Source organism: Dama dama, chromosome 11 (assembly GCF_033118175.1).
Source record: "Dama dama isolate Ldn47 chromosome 11, ASM3311817v1, whole genome shotgun sequence".
Lineage (NCBI taxonomy): Eukaryota > Metazoa > Chordata > Mammalia > Artiodactyla > Cervidae > Dama > Dama dama.
Genome location: NC_083691.1, coordinates 56,667,809 through 56,683,076, shown reverse-complemented (window position 1 = coordinate 56,683,076; position 15,268 = coordinate 56,667,809). Strand labels below are relative to the sequence as shown.

The 15,268-nt window shown below is 45.2% G+C and overlaps 1 protein-coding gene across 2 annotated transcripts in view; it reads right to left on the bottom strand.

The window, feature by feature from the left end:
- Positions 1 to 4,258: 4,258 nt before the first annotated feature.
- SMYD1 (SET and MYND domain containing 1) overlaps positions 4,259 to 15,268 on the bottom strand; it is a 39,795-nt gene continuing 28,785 nt past the window's right edge. For both annotated transcript variants that reach the window (XM_061156271.1, XM_061156272.1), the window contains 4 exons: positions 10,873 to 10,965; positions 7,112 to 7,275; positions 5,616 to 5,784; positions 4,259 to 4,420 (listed from right to left, as the gene is read on the bottom strand). In XM_061156271.1, the coding sequence (XP_061012254.1) occupies positions 4,262 to 4,420; positions 5,616 to 5,784; positions 7,112 to 7,275; positions 10,873 to 10,965 (585 nt within the window). In that variant the 3' untranslated portion in view covers positions 4,259 to 4,261. The remainder of the gene's footprint in view (positions 4,421 to 5,615; positions 5,785 to 7,111; positions 7,276 to 10,872; positions 10,966 to 15,268) is intronic.

The following is a 15,268-nucleotide window of genomic DNA, read 5'->3' as shown; positions in this document are numbered from 1 at the left end:
ATCTGATGGAGGAGGCAGACAAGTAAAAAGGTGATATAAGGTCATGAGGAGAATGTTATGATGGGAGATTCAAGGGTAATATGACTCAGACAGGCAGCCAGCTGAATCTAAAGCTTTCAGGAAGGGCTTTACAGAAGGGGTGATTTCCAAAGAGGGTTCTGAAAGATGAATAGTAGTTGATAGGTTTTACATATTTTAGACACAATGTTTCAAAACTCAGAGAGGCACAGGAGGACATGGGTCACCCAAGGACCCATGAGTAAGTGGCTCTAACTAAAATCTCAGATGAAGTAGATACTCAGGAAGTAACTAGACCAGTAGTCGGATGTTCTCCTTGGGGGCAATGGGTGTTGAGGAGGAACAGGCGCAGGAGTGGGGAGAAAGGAAAGAGAAAGAGTTCCTTTTTGGACATGGCTGAGTTAGGGGGGCAGAACGTTCGACAGGATATGTGGGGCTGATGTTCAAGAACAAGGTTAGAGGGTACAGATTTAAGGACATCAGCCTCAAAAGTATGAAAGTGTTAGTCACTCAGTAGTGTCTGACTCTTTGCGAGTCCTTGGGCTTCAGCCTGCCAGGCTCCTCTGTCCATAAGATTCTCCAGGCAAGAATACTGGAGTGGGTTGCCATTCCTTTCTCCAGGGGATCTTCCCAACCCAGGGATTGAACCGGAGTCTCCCGCATTGCAGGCAGATTCCTTACCGTCTGGGCCACCAGGGAAGCCCTGAGACAGTGAGGAAACAAAGAGCCTGGCTGAGCTCCTGGGGGAAGGTGTGCAGAGGGAGATGAGCACCAACTGAGCGTGACCAGAATGAACAAAACCAGTTCTAGGAAATACCAGCCTGTCAAGGGCAGGAGAGAAACCTCAACAGAGGGTCATTACAAGGATGTGGTGCCCAGAAATCAGGGGCTGTGATGCCAACTGAAGCAGAGAAGCCAAATAATATGAAGGCTGAAATGTCCCGCCAGGAGTCGACCTTGGAAAGAGCCATGCTCATTCTGCAGTGGGTTCATGAAGAAATGGAAAGTGAAGAAAGCTAAATTCCAGTATACAGTAGGTGCAGACAAATACTGTCTAATTCCACTTATACAAGGTACCCAGAATAGTCAAATTCATAGAGCCAGAAAGTACATTGGTTGATGCGGGGCGGGGCAGGGAGGGGAGTTAGTGTTTAATGGGGACAGAGCTTCAGTTTAGGAAAGTGAAAAATTTGGGAGATGGACAATGGTGAGACTAGCACAACAATGGGAATGTAGTTAGTGCCACTGAAATGTACAGTTAAATATGGTTAAAATAGTATGTTTCATATTATGTAACTTTTACCACAATTTTTAAAAAGGCATTTTTTTTAAAAAAGAGGGACTTCCCTGGTGGTCCAGTGGCTAAGACTCCGTGCTCCCAATGCAGGGGGCCTGGGTTCGATCCCTGGTCAGGGAAATATATCCCACATGCTCAAGTAAGAGTTTATGTAACACAACCAAAAAAAAAAAAAAGCCCAATGCAGCCAAAATCAGTAAAATTGTTTTAAAAGAGTTGTTAATAACCATGGGAGACAAAACCTTTTAAAAAATAGTTAGCTTTGAAGATTATGAGTCCCCGGCATGTCAATTAACTGCTTTAAATAAGCCAGAAATGTGAAGAGTCCAAGATGAGAGAGAATATAGGGGAGGCGAGGTTCAAAGACCCAGGAGGGGACAGGGGTCCAAGGCACAAGTGGAGAGTTTGGCTTTGGAGTAGAAGGGAGTGTGAAGCGGGGGGGGGGGGGGGGGGGGGGGGGGGGGTTGGGGGGGGAGTGGGGGGGTGCGGAACAGGAAGCACAAGCACAGATACGACATGTGTGAACCCTCGTGGGAAGAGGAAACAGGAAATCCCATCTCCTGGCCCCTCCATGAAGTAGGCAATGAGGGCCTGCTGAAAGCAGAGAACTCAAGAACCAGATTGAAGACCTGAAATAACCACTGGGCAAAGGGGGGGCCAGCGAGGGGCACAGGGAGCACGTCTGGGCTGCACCCCAAGGCCAGCTGAGGTTGGAGAGGAGTCTGTGGAGGAACCTATGATGAAAGGTGCCATTTTCCTGGCTGCACACAGACCTCCAGATACAACAGAGGAAAAATAAGACAGCTGAATTAATCTAGGTCAGAACTCCGCTGAAAGGGGGCATGGGTCAAAAGGAAGACAGACACCTAATTTGAGGAAGAGGGGATGGAAAACAGACCAGGAGTATGGGGGAATGACCAGCAGTGTGGCAGATGAGAGTGACAAAGAAGGAAACAGATTTGGAGGAAAGTTTTATATGAGGGTAAGTCACTTCAGTCATGTCCAACTCTTTGTGGCCCCACTGACTGTACCCCACCAGGTTCCTCTGTCCATGGAATTTCCCAGGCAAGAATATTAGAGTGGGTTTCCATTTCCTATTCCAGGGGATCTTTCCAACCCAGGGATCAAACCAGGCTCTCCTGCATTGGCAGGCCAGCTTTTACCACTAGTGCCACCTAGGAAGACTGGGGATGGAAGAAGGACCATTTGAACTGGTACAGTTGGCTCCCTGGGAGAGGGCTGGTTCCGTCCTTTGTCGTGTAGTATGTGAGCTTAAAAGAACGGTCACTCTCCCAGTGAAAGTTCTAGAGAAGCAGGTGTCCTCAATAAAGAGCCAAGTGCCAAGTACAAGTATTCTGCAAAGAGTTGGCATCTTTGCAGAACTTTTTGGACAAAGATTTTGGCACATTGGCAGAGCTGTTATGTTCCAAGGGAGGCAGTGGATCATTCTGAGGATGAAGGGGTGTAAGGATGGAGGAAGTGACTCTTTAGGCACAAGTGACAAATATAGGTCCTGGGGGGATCATGTGACTTCAAGATGTTAGTCAGAGCTCTGGGGTCAAGGGTGGCTCCAAAGGATATAGAAGACTTGGTGACACTCCCAAAAAGAGTGTTTTGGTCCAGGATCCCCCAAAACACTGGTGAGAAGTTTGGGCTCCCAGAAGATACAAAAGCACAATTAGGACAACTGTCCCAGGCCAACGGGACAGCTGGATTGGTTGATTCCCAAGACCCTCACTCTTGAGTGAAAAATCAAGAGCAGCTCCCCAGGAGATGAGGGCATGTTGGTTATACCCCAAAGAGGTCCCAACCTAAATGTGAAGCGTCCAGATTAGACATTCCTTCTGGTAAGAAAAGCAGAGAACCCAGGGTATGCACAATGAAAGAAATTAACCCAAGGAAGTCATAATTATTCACAACTAAAAATAGAGATTTCCTAGGGGTCAGTGATGAAGTCTAAGCTGATACAGACCACCCAGGCACATGTAGCCAAATCAAATACCCAAAGGCCAATTCTGCTGGACCCATGATTATCAGGTAGGTGGGTTTCCAAATTTTTCTCTCAGCTTCACCCTAAAGAGACTTCTTCAATCCTAGAAGGCCAATGGCCAGAGAAATCTCAGCTAACGTCCAACTACTCCCACATCATGGGAATCACAAGGCTTGACACAGAGGGTGGGGAAGGGAGCCACTCCCTCTCTGTTCTAAAAGTAGTTTCAGAATAATGCTGGGAACCAAGACTTTAAACTGAGGCCTTAAGTGGTTTGAGCAAACCTCCATCTCCTTCTGCATAGTACCCTTATTAAAGAGGTTCTAGTTCTCTGAGTAGGACTCACGTGGCCCAAACACAGTCCCTTCTTCATAACTCCACAGTCACCTGTGGAAACTGGACAACACCCATTCTAGTCAGCAAATCCTGAACATCCCTGAGACACCTGTACAGATAGGTGAGCAGACAACTGAGACTCCAGGTACCTGACACCCTCAGCTCAGAGGTCATCTCCTCCATGACCAACCGCTGCCCACCACCCCGACAACTACACACACACACACACACACACACACACACACACACACACACACACTCTAGACACATATCCCTCTCTCCATAGAGCTTACCATTGCATTTATTATCACACCGTGTTTAACTGTTTATGTTTCGTCTCCCCAGTTGCCTTTGGAGCTTCTTTATACCTAAGGTCTAGCACCCAATAAACACTTGTAGGATGAGTTAGACCGGGCGGGGCTGGGATAGAGTTAAACTGAACTGGACTGAGTTGAAGTTAAAGAAAATGACACCAGGGACCACAGAGCAGTACGTTCCCATGGCAACAAAGTTGCGTATTACCCTGATTTCCTCATCAAGGGTCTCCCCAAAAACCCACCACCTCCAGGATGTCTCCCCAGTCCCCCAGCCACGGCGCCCCTCCCCCACCCTGCAGGTCCTCATTGCTTCTTGTGGAACAGAGCCGGCGCCGGCTCGTTGCTGGGCTCGGCCATGACCTGCATGGGTTGGTTGTTCAGGGCGGCCTCGCGCATCTTGTGGTACATGAATTCGTTCTGGCGGAACATGCGCAGTTCCATCTCCGTCTGCATCCGCATGGCCTGTGGGACGCAGATACATCGAAAACAGTGATGACAAAGCCCCAGAACGTGTCGGTCTCTGACTTACGTTGGCCCTACTGGAAAGGACATACATACACCCTACACACACATGCACACATGTATACTCACACTCATCCACTGGGGGTCGAATGTCTTGACAGTGGGCTCCATTTGTTAGGAAGAGGCAGTCACACGAACCACTGAGAGAGAGTAGCTTGAGGGACTGTTCTCAGCGGAGATTATTCTTAGGAAGTGCCAAGTGGGGACCTGGGTTTGAACCTTGGCTGTTTAATCCCTTCAGCCCTCAGTTTGCTCATACTTGAAATGGGTGAGATGCCCTTGTACTTTACAGTGTGCCAGGAAGACTACAGCCTGTGACACATAGCAAAACCCTCACCCTCATAATGTTAATTCAAGAAATATTTATTAAGGGCCAGGCTTCGCTGCAGGGCTAAGGTCAGAGCAGTGAATTCGGTGACAATGACTTATTTGACAAGCTTAATATACTGACATAAAGTTAGTCTTCTCATACATTCTATGACGCCAGAGTCTATCCTCTTTCCCTATACTGCTGCCTGAGTACACTCCTTTGGACTCTGTTACCTTCAAATAAATCAGTCTTCAAAGCACAAAGGAAACCAGCAGCTATGAAAAGCATGCCATTCACACACCAACTCATCAAACCCTTGTGCCAACCCTGTCTTTTTCCTCCATTTCACTGATGAGGAGACTGAGGCCCATACATTATTAGCAGCCACACAGCTGGAAAGTGGTAAAGCAGGAATTGGATCCCAGCAGTGGTCTGATTCTAGAGCCTGTGCTCTCTGACTCTACTCCCCGTAGCAGGTTTTCTAATGTACCTGTTATACACACACGCACACCATTAGGTTTTCTCAGTCCAGGCTTGGAGCAACCTAGGGTTCAAGTCTGAGTTTTGCCATCCACTCGCTTTGTGACTAAGGACAAGTTACTCTCCTTCCCTGGGCTTCAGTTTTTTCAGATGTAAAATGAGAGGAGAGACTAAGCACGTCTGAATCCCTCCTGAATTCCCTCCTGGGCTTGTTTTTTCAGATGTAAAACGAGAGGAGGGACTAAGCAAGTCTGAATTGACACAACTAGGGTCTTTGCAAAAGCAGAATCTAGTACTCAGCTTTCATCTTCAGATAGCCCAACCTGGCCCCAAGATGCCACTTGCCTCTAAGTCCTTGGTGATGGGATGAGAGGGTCCATGTGTGACCAGGAGGATGGCATAAGCTTTGCAGATCATGCCATGCCCCACCTCAATGTTGCCAGCATGCCAGTTGGTCAGCCCTGCCCGCATGATGGCCATGCCCAGCTGGGCATTGTTGGGATGGTACAGCTTCCTGTGGGGACACAGCAAGTAATCATAACACACATTCCCAACCTGCCTTGCATCTACACAGCATTTGACAGCTTATAAAGGGACCATGGGACTTCCCTGGTGGTCCAGTGGTTAACAATCCTCCTTCCAATGCAGGGGACACAGGTTCAATCCCTCAGTGGGGAATTAAGATCCCACTTGCTGTGGGGCAACTAGAGAGAAGCCTCAGCACACTGCAGTGAAGACCCAGGGCAGTCAAAATAGAATAAATAAATAAAACAAAGTGACATCACTGACTAAGTCCATTTGCTTTCCCATCAGCCCTGGGAGGTATCCACCATCAAAGATAGATTGAGGCACACAGAGCCACAGTCAGATGCCAAACACCCCACGTGGTGAGGCTGTGAGGTGGAGACTCTGACCTGGGCCACTGAGCCAAGTCCTCACAGGGAAACGGGGTCAGGATTGTACTTGGAACTTGAGTACTGGGAGCTGGCAGCCTTCAGGAGCACTCAACCTCTCCTTGGGAAAAAGCTAAGAAGTTTAGGGGAAAAAAATAATTTGAATGTTCTTCGTGGGACAGAGTGGTATTCTTACCTCCATGGATTGAAGAGGGTACCCTCCATTCAAAAAAATACAACTTCCTTATGCAAAAGTATTCATTTGGCCAGAAATACAAATTCACACACCAATGTGGACACATACGGCAAGAGAAAACATTAGCAGAGGAAAGGCAAGGAAGTTGCCTTTTACAGTTTATAAGCAAGGATGGCCCACACCTCTTTTATTTTCTTTCTTTTTTTTCTTCTCTTCCTGTTTTTTTGTTTGTTGTTTTTTATCACACTGTGGGGCTTGCAGGATCTTGGTCCCAAACTAGGGATTGAACCCTCACCCCCTGCAATAGAAGCACAGAGTCTTAACCACTGGACTATCAGGGAAGTCCCTCTCTTTTTTTCTTTGGATAAACTCCAAAGCTGCAAGATTGCCTCTGTTGATTGGTTGATTGGTTGGGGGTGGGGGGAACCTTTCTAGGCATATAAAATCAAGCCAGATTTAGCCTTAAGGAAACCAAAAGCAGAAGATGCCACCCAAATAATAGACAACCTCGAGGTGGGAAAGACAAAGGTTGACACACAGATTTCATCTCAAGTATCAGATCTGATTATTTGGACATTATTGCTGGGCACACCATGATAAAGACGTTCAGTCGTAAAGAGGATGGTGATCGATTACTAATGCCTGCTGTGGGTGCCAGAGGGAGGGATCTAGTGATATGCCTGCCATCTTCTTACCATCCCTGAAACAGACACATTTCTGGAGGCTACCTGAGACCCAGGATCGTCACCTACATGTAGCCATCCACCATCCTCCTGGCGTAGTGCGAGGCCTCCTCAAAGGCCTGCAGGTAGGAGAGGACCTCGGAAACGATGCTCAGCAGCCGCAGCGTGTAGATGTTGGTGTCGGCAAACACCGGCTCCTGCTTCTGCAGGCACTCCCGGCACAGCTTCACAACCTAGGAGACACAAGCCCTGTCCGTACTCCCTGCTCCAGAGCACAAGCGTAATTCACATACGGGAGCATCATGATGCCACGGGACACTCGTGCTTCGAAGACTGAGGAAACTGCTAACAGAGATGGGAAAGCACCAGCTTGTGATTTGAAGGGAAAAGTGGTTCCCGTTTGGCTAAGATGCAGGGATGGAAAGGGTAACAGTGGGACACAGCGCTGACATGGCAGGATGAGGAGTTACCACAGAAGTTAGTATGGAGTCTGTTAACAGATGAATGGTACATATATACAAGGGAATTCTGCTCAGCCATAAAAAGGAAGAGAATTTGAGTCAGTTGTAGTGAGATGGATGACCCTAGAGCCTGTTACACAGAATGATGTAAGTCAGAAAGACAAAAACAAATATTTCATATTAATGCATGTATATGGAATCTAGAATATTTGTTAGAAGGACTGATGCTGAAGCTGAAGCTCCGATACTTTGACCACCTGATGTGAAGAGCTGACTCATTGGAAAAGACCTTGACCCTGGGAAAGATTGAGGGTGGGAGGAGAAGGGGATGACAGAGGATGCGATGGATGGATGGCATCATCGACTCAATGGACACGAGCCTGAACAAACTCCGGGAGGACAGGGAAGTGAAGGACAAGGAAGCCTGGGGTGGTGCAGTCTATGGGGTTGCAAAGAGTCTGACATGACTGAACAACAACAAATGGAATCTAGAAAAATAGTCCTGATGAATCTATTCACAGAGAAGAGATGGAGATGCAGACATCTTTCTCTGTGTCCATACCTCTGCCATGTGAGGATGAAGTGAGATGATATGCATGGAAGGTGGCCAGACAAACATGAATTAAGTTTCCTATCTGCTGTATATATGTCTACTAGTCAGGAGTTTCCTTAGAAATTGACAGAAACCTAAATAAAACTGGTTAAGAATAGTGGAATCACACAATGGTATATTAAAAGGAACTCAGCCATTAAAAGGAACAAAACTGGGTCATTTGTAGATGTGGATAGACCTAGAGCTGTCATACAGAGTGAAATGAAGTAAGTCAAAAAGAGAAAAATAAATATTATATGTTAATGCATATATGTGGAATATGGAAAATTGTATTGATGAACCTATTTGCAGGGAAGGAATGGAGACGCAGATATAAAGAATGGACACATCGGGGGAAAGAGAGGGAAGGAATGAACTGAGAAGGTAGCATTGACATATATATACCATCATGTGTAAAATAGAAAACTAGCAGGAAGCTGCTATATAACACAGGGAGTCCAGCCTGGCACTCCCTAGAAGGGTCGACTGTGTCAGGGAGGGAGGCTCAAGGGGGAGGAGATACATATATAATTATGACTGATTGGCATTGATGTATGTCAGAGACCTCCACAGCATTGTAATTATCCTCCAATTAAAAAAGAAGTCAGTAGGGAGTTATGAAAGCTATATTCATACATTACTTCTTCTCACAACAGCATGATGAGAGAGGTACTGCTAATATCCTCATTTTCCCAGATGAGGAAACAGAAGCACAAAGAGGGTAACTGCTTTGCTGAAGTTACACAGAGAGTGAGTGATGGAGTGCAGATTCAAACCAACCAATGGAGCTTTATCTTAACCATCATGTCCATGATTCTCCATCATGGCTGTGCTTTGGAATCATCTGGAGAGCTTTTTTTTATTTTACACCTTGAACCAGTAAAATTTCTACTTCTTAACTATGCTTCAATAAAGCTGGAAAAACAAAGAGTATACCACATCCTGGAAGATATGGCCCCTTGTCAGGAAGTATTGCTTATAAAGCAGTGCTTCACTTGAGCCTTTGACAGCCTTGTAAAGCTTTTTATTAGGCGAGGAGGACATGTGTAGTATGGTAGGTGATGTAACCAGTAGAATCCAAGCTATGGTTCCATTTCCACACCTCTATGGCTATAAAACGCATCATTTGGACTAGTGATACCAGTGTGCACTCAGGTACCATTGGGACAAAATCTATGTAAGTTCCTGGAGAGCTTTGTAAAATCCCAGTGTCTGAGTCCTACCCTAGACCAAAGAAACTAAATATCTAGGGGAGGGACCCTGGCATCTGTAGCTCATATCTGCCCCTGGGTGGCCCTTATGCACAGTGACATTGGATGTCATGACCTGGTAGAAGTGTACAGGATGGATTGGCAGAGAGAGGGTCCAGGAGACTGACTAGAAGGAGGCCACATTCGTCCTGGTGAGGAAGAAGATGGGCTCAATCCCAGTGGACTTGGAGTCAGGCTTTCCTGACTAAGTCACATGTAGACATAGCTTCAGTGATGCCCTACAAAGTCAGATGATTTCTAGATTTTAGTGGTTCATAGCTCTCCTCTCTTTCCCTTGCCAATCTCATAGGAGAAACGTCACACAATTCTTTCCATTTCTAACGAGTGGAAATTAGTTTTCTCTGAGATTCTCCCAGAAGCCCCTGGGGCAACTGGGTTGGGGTGTGACGGAGTGTGAGCTAACAAACAATCCATCCTGAAAACAATCATGAACTCGTAGGCAGTGTCCAGCCCTACATCTGGCCCTGCCCAGCTTGAGTGCAGAAGAGGACAAACAAAGAAGAGAGGACAAAGGAATGGAATCAGGGGCTGAAGCTCCTACCTCAAACCTCTAGATTTTTTATATTGTACAGCAACACTTTGTTCATGGGGACTCTCCCTGAGACTTGACAGACTCCTGGGAGGCAAGCAGCATGTCCTGTGTTGGTCACCTCAATAAGGGCTCAAAAATGGGCAATGAATGAGTGAGGAAAGAAGAGTGAAGACAACAGAAAAGCTGATAGAAATGAACAGAAATGAATCTCCCACACTGCCACATCCTAGTGGCATCCAAACCCAGCCACACAAGTTGTTTAAAGAGCTTGGAGGGAAAAAAAAAAAATACTGTGATGATCCCTGTGTTCTGTTGCAGACTGGGTGAATCACATCCCAGGGGGTGAGACACAGGAATCTGCATTTCCAACAAACTGCCTGAGTGAATCAATGCAAATAAGTGCTCTGCAGGTCAGTGCTGGTGGTGGGTCTCAACTTTAGGTGCACATTGAAACCACGTGGGAGCTTTAAAAATCTTGATGTCTGGGTCCCATGCTAAGAGATTCTGGAAGGACTGTCCTGAGCATCAGTATTTTTCAATGATTCTAGTGTACGGCCTGGCTCTAGTGTAGAGCCAGGGTTGAATGCACAGTTAGAAGAGCCTGGAAACTGTAGTCAGGACACACGTTCAGTTACCAGAAAGCAAGCCATCCACTGCCATTTCCATTCCTCCATCCCTGATGCCAACCTAAAATATTACAGACCATCTCCCAAACCCCAGGGACATTTGTCAGGCTGCCTGTGATTTCCTCAAATCCAGTTTTAGTGAGTTGAACCATCAGTGAGAACACACCCCTAAAAGAGGCTACATGGCTTAAGGGCGAGAAGAGTCATGGTCTCAACCATGGGACATCTTCCAGAAAAAAACCTGCTTGGTAGCCTCCCCATCTTGACTGCCCCCCACCATTTCCCTCCTTTACTAGAAAACCTTTCTGACCTCTTCCCCACCCCTACCCCCTATAAAAATGAATTTACCTCGTGGTACAAACCCTCGGAGCGAGCCTTGTCAATTTTTTCCAATGTATCCTTGGAGAATTGTATCATCTCCTTCACCACCTCCTGAGAGGGCTGGGAAAGGAAGGGACATTGAGTTGGAGGCCCCTTCCTGAGGCAACCCACCCCACCTCTGAACAGCCAACATTTTTTTTATTGGAGTATAATTGCTTTACAATGTTGTGTTAGTTTCTGCCATTCAATGAAGTGAATCAGCCATAACTGTACACATATCCCCCTCCCTCTGGGACCTCCCTCCCACCCCCCCACCCCCCATCTCAGAGAACTGAAGTGAACTCCCTGTGCTATAGAGGAGGCTTCCACTAGTTCTCTTTTTATACATGGCAGAGTATATACATCAATCCCAGTCTCCCAATTTGTCCCACCCTCGTGTTCCCCCCCACCATGTCTACATTTTAGTTCTCTATGTCAGCATCTCATTCCTACCCTGCAAATAGGTTCAGTTGCTCTTATTGACATTTACTGTAGTACAAGATTAATGCCTTCCTCCTTGTGAATGCTTCATTTCTGTAAATGCCACTCAGGATCCCTATAGCTTTTCCAGCTCCCTCATTATGCTTCTGATGTACATTGCATTTTCCATTGACCAAGTCCCAGAGCCTTGCTGCTGGGTCGTGTTCCTCAGCCCAGCTCGTGCCTGGGTTTATAGACCCCAGTGAAGAATCTGGCATTAATCCCTGTTGTGTTTTCTCTGGCATTTTGGATTCTTATTGTATTCTTTCACTCAAAATGTTTGCCATTCTTCCCCTTGACTTCAAATCAACCACATATTCTATAGGTATGCCCTTGAATTTTTGTTTCCACCCAAATACTGGCCAGCACAGGACTGAGGACAGAGGCTGAGGGTTTGACCAAAATAATCATACTCTGGTTTGCCACTGAAGCTCATTAAACAGGGCTCTGTGGCTATGGGCTGTCAACCCTTTCACGTGTCTCTGCATCCAGCTCATAGTTCCTAGGAGGAACTTCCTTGGTGATCCAGTGGTTAAGAATCCACTTTACAAAGTAGGGACACAGGTTCAATAAGATCCCACATGCCTCGGAGCAACCAAGTCTACATGACACAACTATTGAAACACGGGTTACACAACTACAGAGTCGGTACACTGCAACAAAAGGCCCAGTGTGCCTCAATGAAGACCTGATGCAACAAAATAAATAAATGCGTGATTTTTTTTAAAAGGCTATCATGAGAGAATTTGTTAGCTGTGAAATCTAGACCAATTAGGCTTCCTATGTTTGCCTAAGCAGTCTAGTGACCTTGTAAAACAAAAATGAGGTTTTGATATTTGAGGTACCATAATTAAGAAGCCAGTTCCCATGAAAGCATAATTTTGAAGAAAAAGTGCCAGATTTCTCAAAGACCAAAGAAAGAGTTTGCCTGCAATGCTTACCAATATCAGAAGCTCTTTTCTGGGAAAAAAAAAAAAAGTTTTTTGCTTAGGCAAATCTGATATAATTTTTTCCAAAAAAAAAAAACCCCTTTATTATTTATTCTGACTGCAAAATTAATATATGCAAACTGTTAAAAAAAATATGAAGAAAAAAGTGGAAATCCCCAGAACTCACCCAAAGATGGACACAGTATGTTGAGGAGTATTTTCTAATACATATACACAAGAATAATATTTTAAATATTTAACAACTAGTATAGGAAAAGCACTGACAGATCAAAGGCACAGACACATCAATAATATGTCTACATGACCATATCACCTTACACTGGCTTAACTTCGGTCCTGCATGTTCACACATGCGTGAGTGTGTCTACGTCAATAGCATCATGTTTTTCTAACTGGTATAGTAACATATTTCTCTCTATTGCCTGTTTGTTTTTTTTTCCACTTATTATAGTCAAAGCTATGGTTTTTCCAGTAGTCATGTATGGATGTGAGAGTTGGACCATAAAGAAAGCTGAATGGCAAAGAATTGATGCTTTTGAACTGTGGTGCTGAAGAAGAGTCTGGTGCTGAAGAGGACTTGAGAGTCCCTTGGAGTACAAGGAGATCAAACCAGTCAATCCTAAAGGAAATCAGTCCTGAGTATTCATTGGAAGGACTGATGCTGAAGCTGAAGCTCCAGTACTTTGGCCATCTGATGCGGAGAGCCGACTCAAGACTCTGGTGCTGGGAAATATTGAAGCAAAAGGAGAAGGGGATGGCAGAGGATGAGATGGTTAGATAGCATTATTGACTCCATGGACAGGAATCTGAGCAAACTCAGGGAGACAGATAAGGACAGGGGGGCCTGGAATGCTGCAGTCCACGGGTTCGCATAGAGTTGGACACGACTTAGTGACTGAACAGTAGGTATTCCTCAATATAAATATGAAAACAAAACTACCAAGCATTTTACAGAATTTTACAGACATTATCATGCTTCCCACATGAAGCTCTCATTCATTCTGTGTTCTAAGCATAACAGTCTGGAGGGAAAGGAGCATGAGACCAATTCTCTAAAGAAAATGTCTATCCCAGGCAATAAAAGCCCTGGAATTGCTTTCTAAAAAAAAAAAAAAAACAAAAACAAAACAAAACCCATATTGCATTTTTAATAACTAGAATTTTCTACTATATGAAGCTAGACTAATTTATTTAATCAGGTCTCCAAATATCCAATATTTTTTTACCATAGGGAATTGGGGTCAACAACTCTGTTTAGATTTTCTGCTTAAATTGTTTTGTGGAGTCACCTTCCCTAAACTATCAAAAACTAACAAGAGAATGGGCATCTATTCCCTTAAAAACAACCCTCCTCCATAAATGGAGATCAGGGTCTTCCCTCAGGCTCCCAGCTGCCTTGAGCCAGTTCTGCTGTGTTCACCTTGCAGTAGGAGAGCTGCCAACCAAGAAAAGCTTGCTTCAAACATCAGGATCACTTAAAGAAGTGGGATTATGTTTCTTTTTCTCCCCTCCCCTCCACTTACTTTGACTTCTGCAGAATTCTTCATTATCCTTACAATTCTAACTACCTTCATTTCCATATCCTTCTGTACCTGAAAAGTGAAAATGTCCGTCACTTAGTCATGACCGATTCTTTGTGACTCCATAGACTAGTTTTCCAGGCTCTTCTGTCCATGGAATTCTCCAGGCAAGAATATCGGAGTGGGCTGCCATTCCTTTCTCCAAGGGATCTTCCCAACCCAGGGAAGGAACTCAGGCCTCCTGCATTGCAGGAAGATTGTTTATTGTCTGAGCTACCAGGAAAGCCTGGGCTTCCCCACAATTCTGTGTTTGTCTCTGTACTTGCCTCACAGCCTGACCCCAACAATTGATGCATATATCAGTGCTCTGCCTTCTATTGGGTCTCACCCCTGGGTTAAACTTCACCTTGACCTTTGATTTGGCTGAGATTTCTGGCTGCTTTCCTGTTTGATGACCCAAATGTTGACTTCCCGCCTGAGTACTACTCAGCCCCCTGTTAGTTAACTGGTCATGTCTTGGTCCCAGACCACATCATTTCAGTGTGTGTCTGCTTCCCTAAGCGCGTTTGAATCAACCACATTAGTGAGAGGAGTCCACGTCTTGCCTGGTGTGCAGGGTCCTGTGAGTAGGGTCCAGAGGTGTATCGTATCATCCATCCATCAAACCTATATCTTCAGTTTCACCTATCATTTGTTGCCCAAGTGTTGGCTCAAAATCCCATCTAGTTGATGACTACTAGTCTCCAAGCTACTGTAAGTTCCATCATATTCAAAATTCTTAGTGAATCTTCTCGAGTAACCAATAACTTGCAGGATAAACTCAGAGAATACCAAGCTGTTAGATGTTAAGAAAAATGGTACTGATGAACCTATCTGCAGGGCAGGAATAGAGACACAGACATAGAGAAGAGACCTTGGACATAGCGGGGGCAGGACAGTGTGGCACAAATTGAGAGAGTAACAATGAAATATATATATTACCATATGGAAAATAGATAGCTAATGGGAAGTTGCTGTATAGTGCAGGGAGGTCAACACGGTGCTCTGTGACAACCTAGAGGGGTGGGATGGGGAGATGGGGGAAGATTCGAGAGAGAGGGATATCTGCATACTTATGGCTGATTCACATTGTTGTATGGCAGAAGCCAACATAATGTTGTAAAGCAATTATCCTCCAATTAAAAACAAATTAAAAAAAATAAAGTGCATCTCTTATAGAAAGCATTTTTTTAAAAATCTTCTTCAATTTGATGCTGTAAGAAAAAGTGCTACTTTAAGCTCTTGAAGGGAGTTAAATTTTTTCAAGGAGGCAACTGCCAAGGTTCTCAAAACAATCTGGCTGAAAAGTTGTTAACTGACCCATGCAACATGTGATAAAGCTATTCTGAGAAGAGAAATGGGCTGTTCCACTTGGCTCTCTTTTCATAGTAAAGG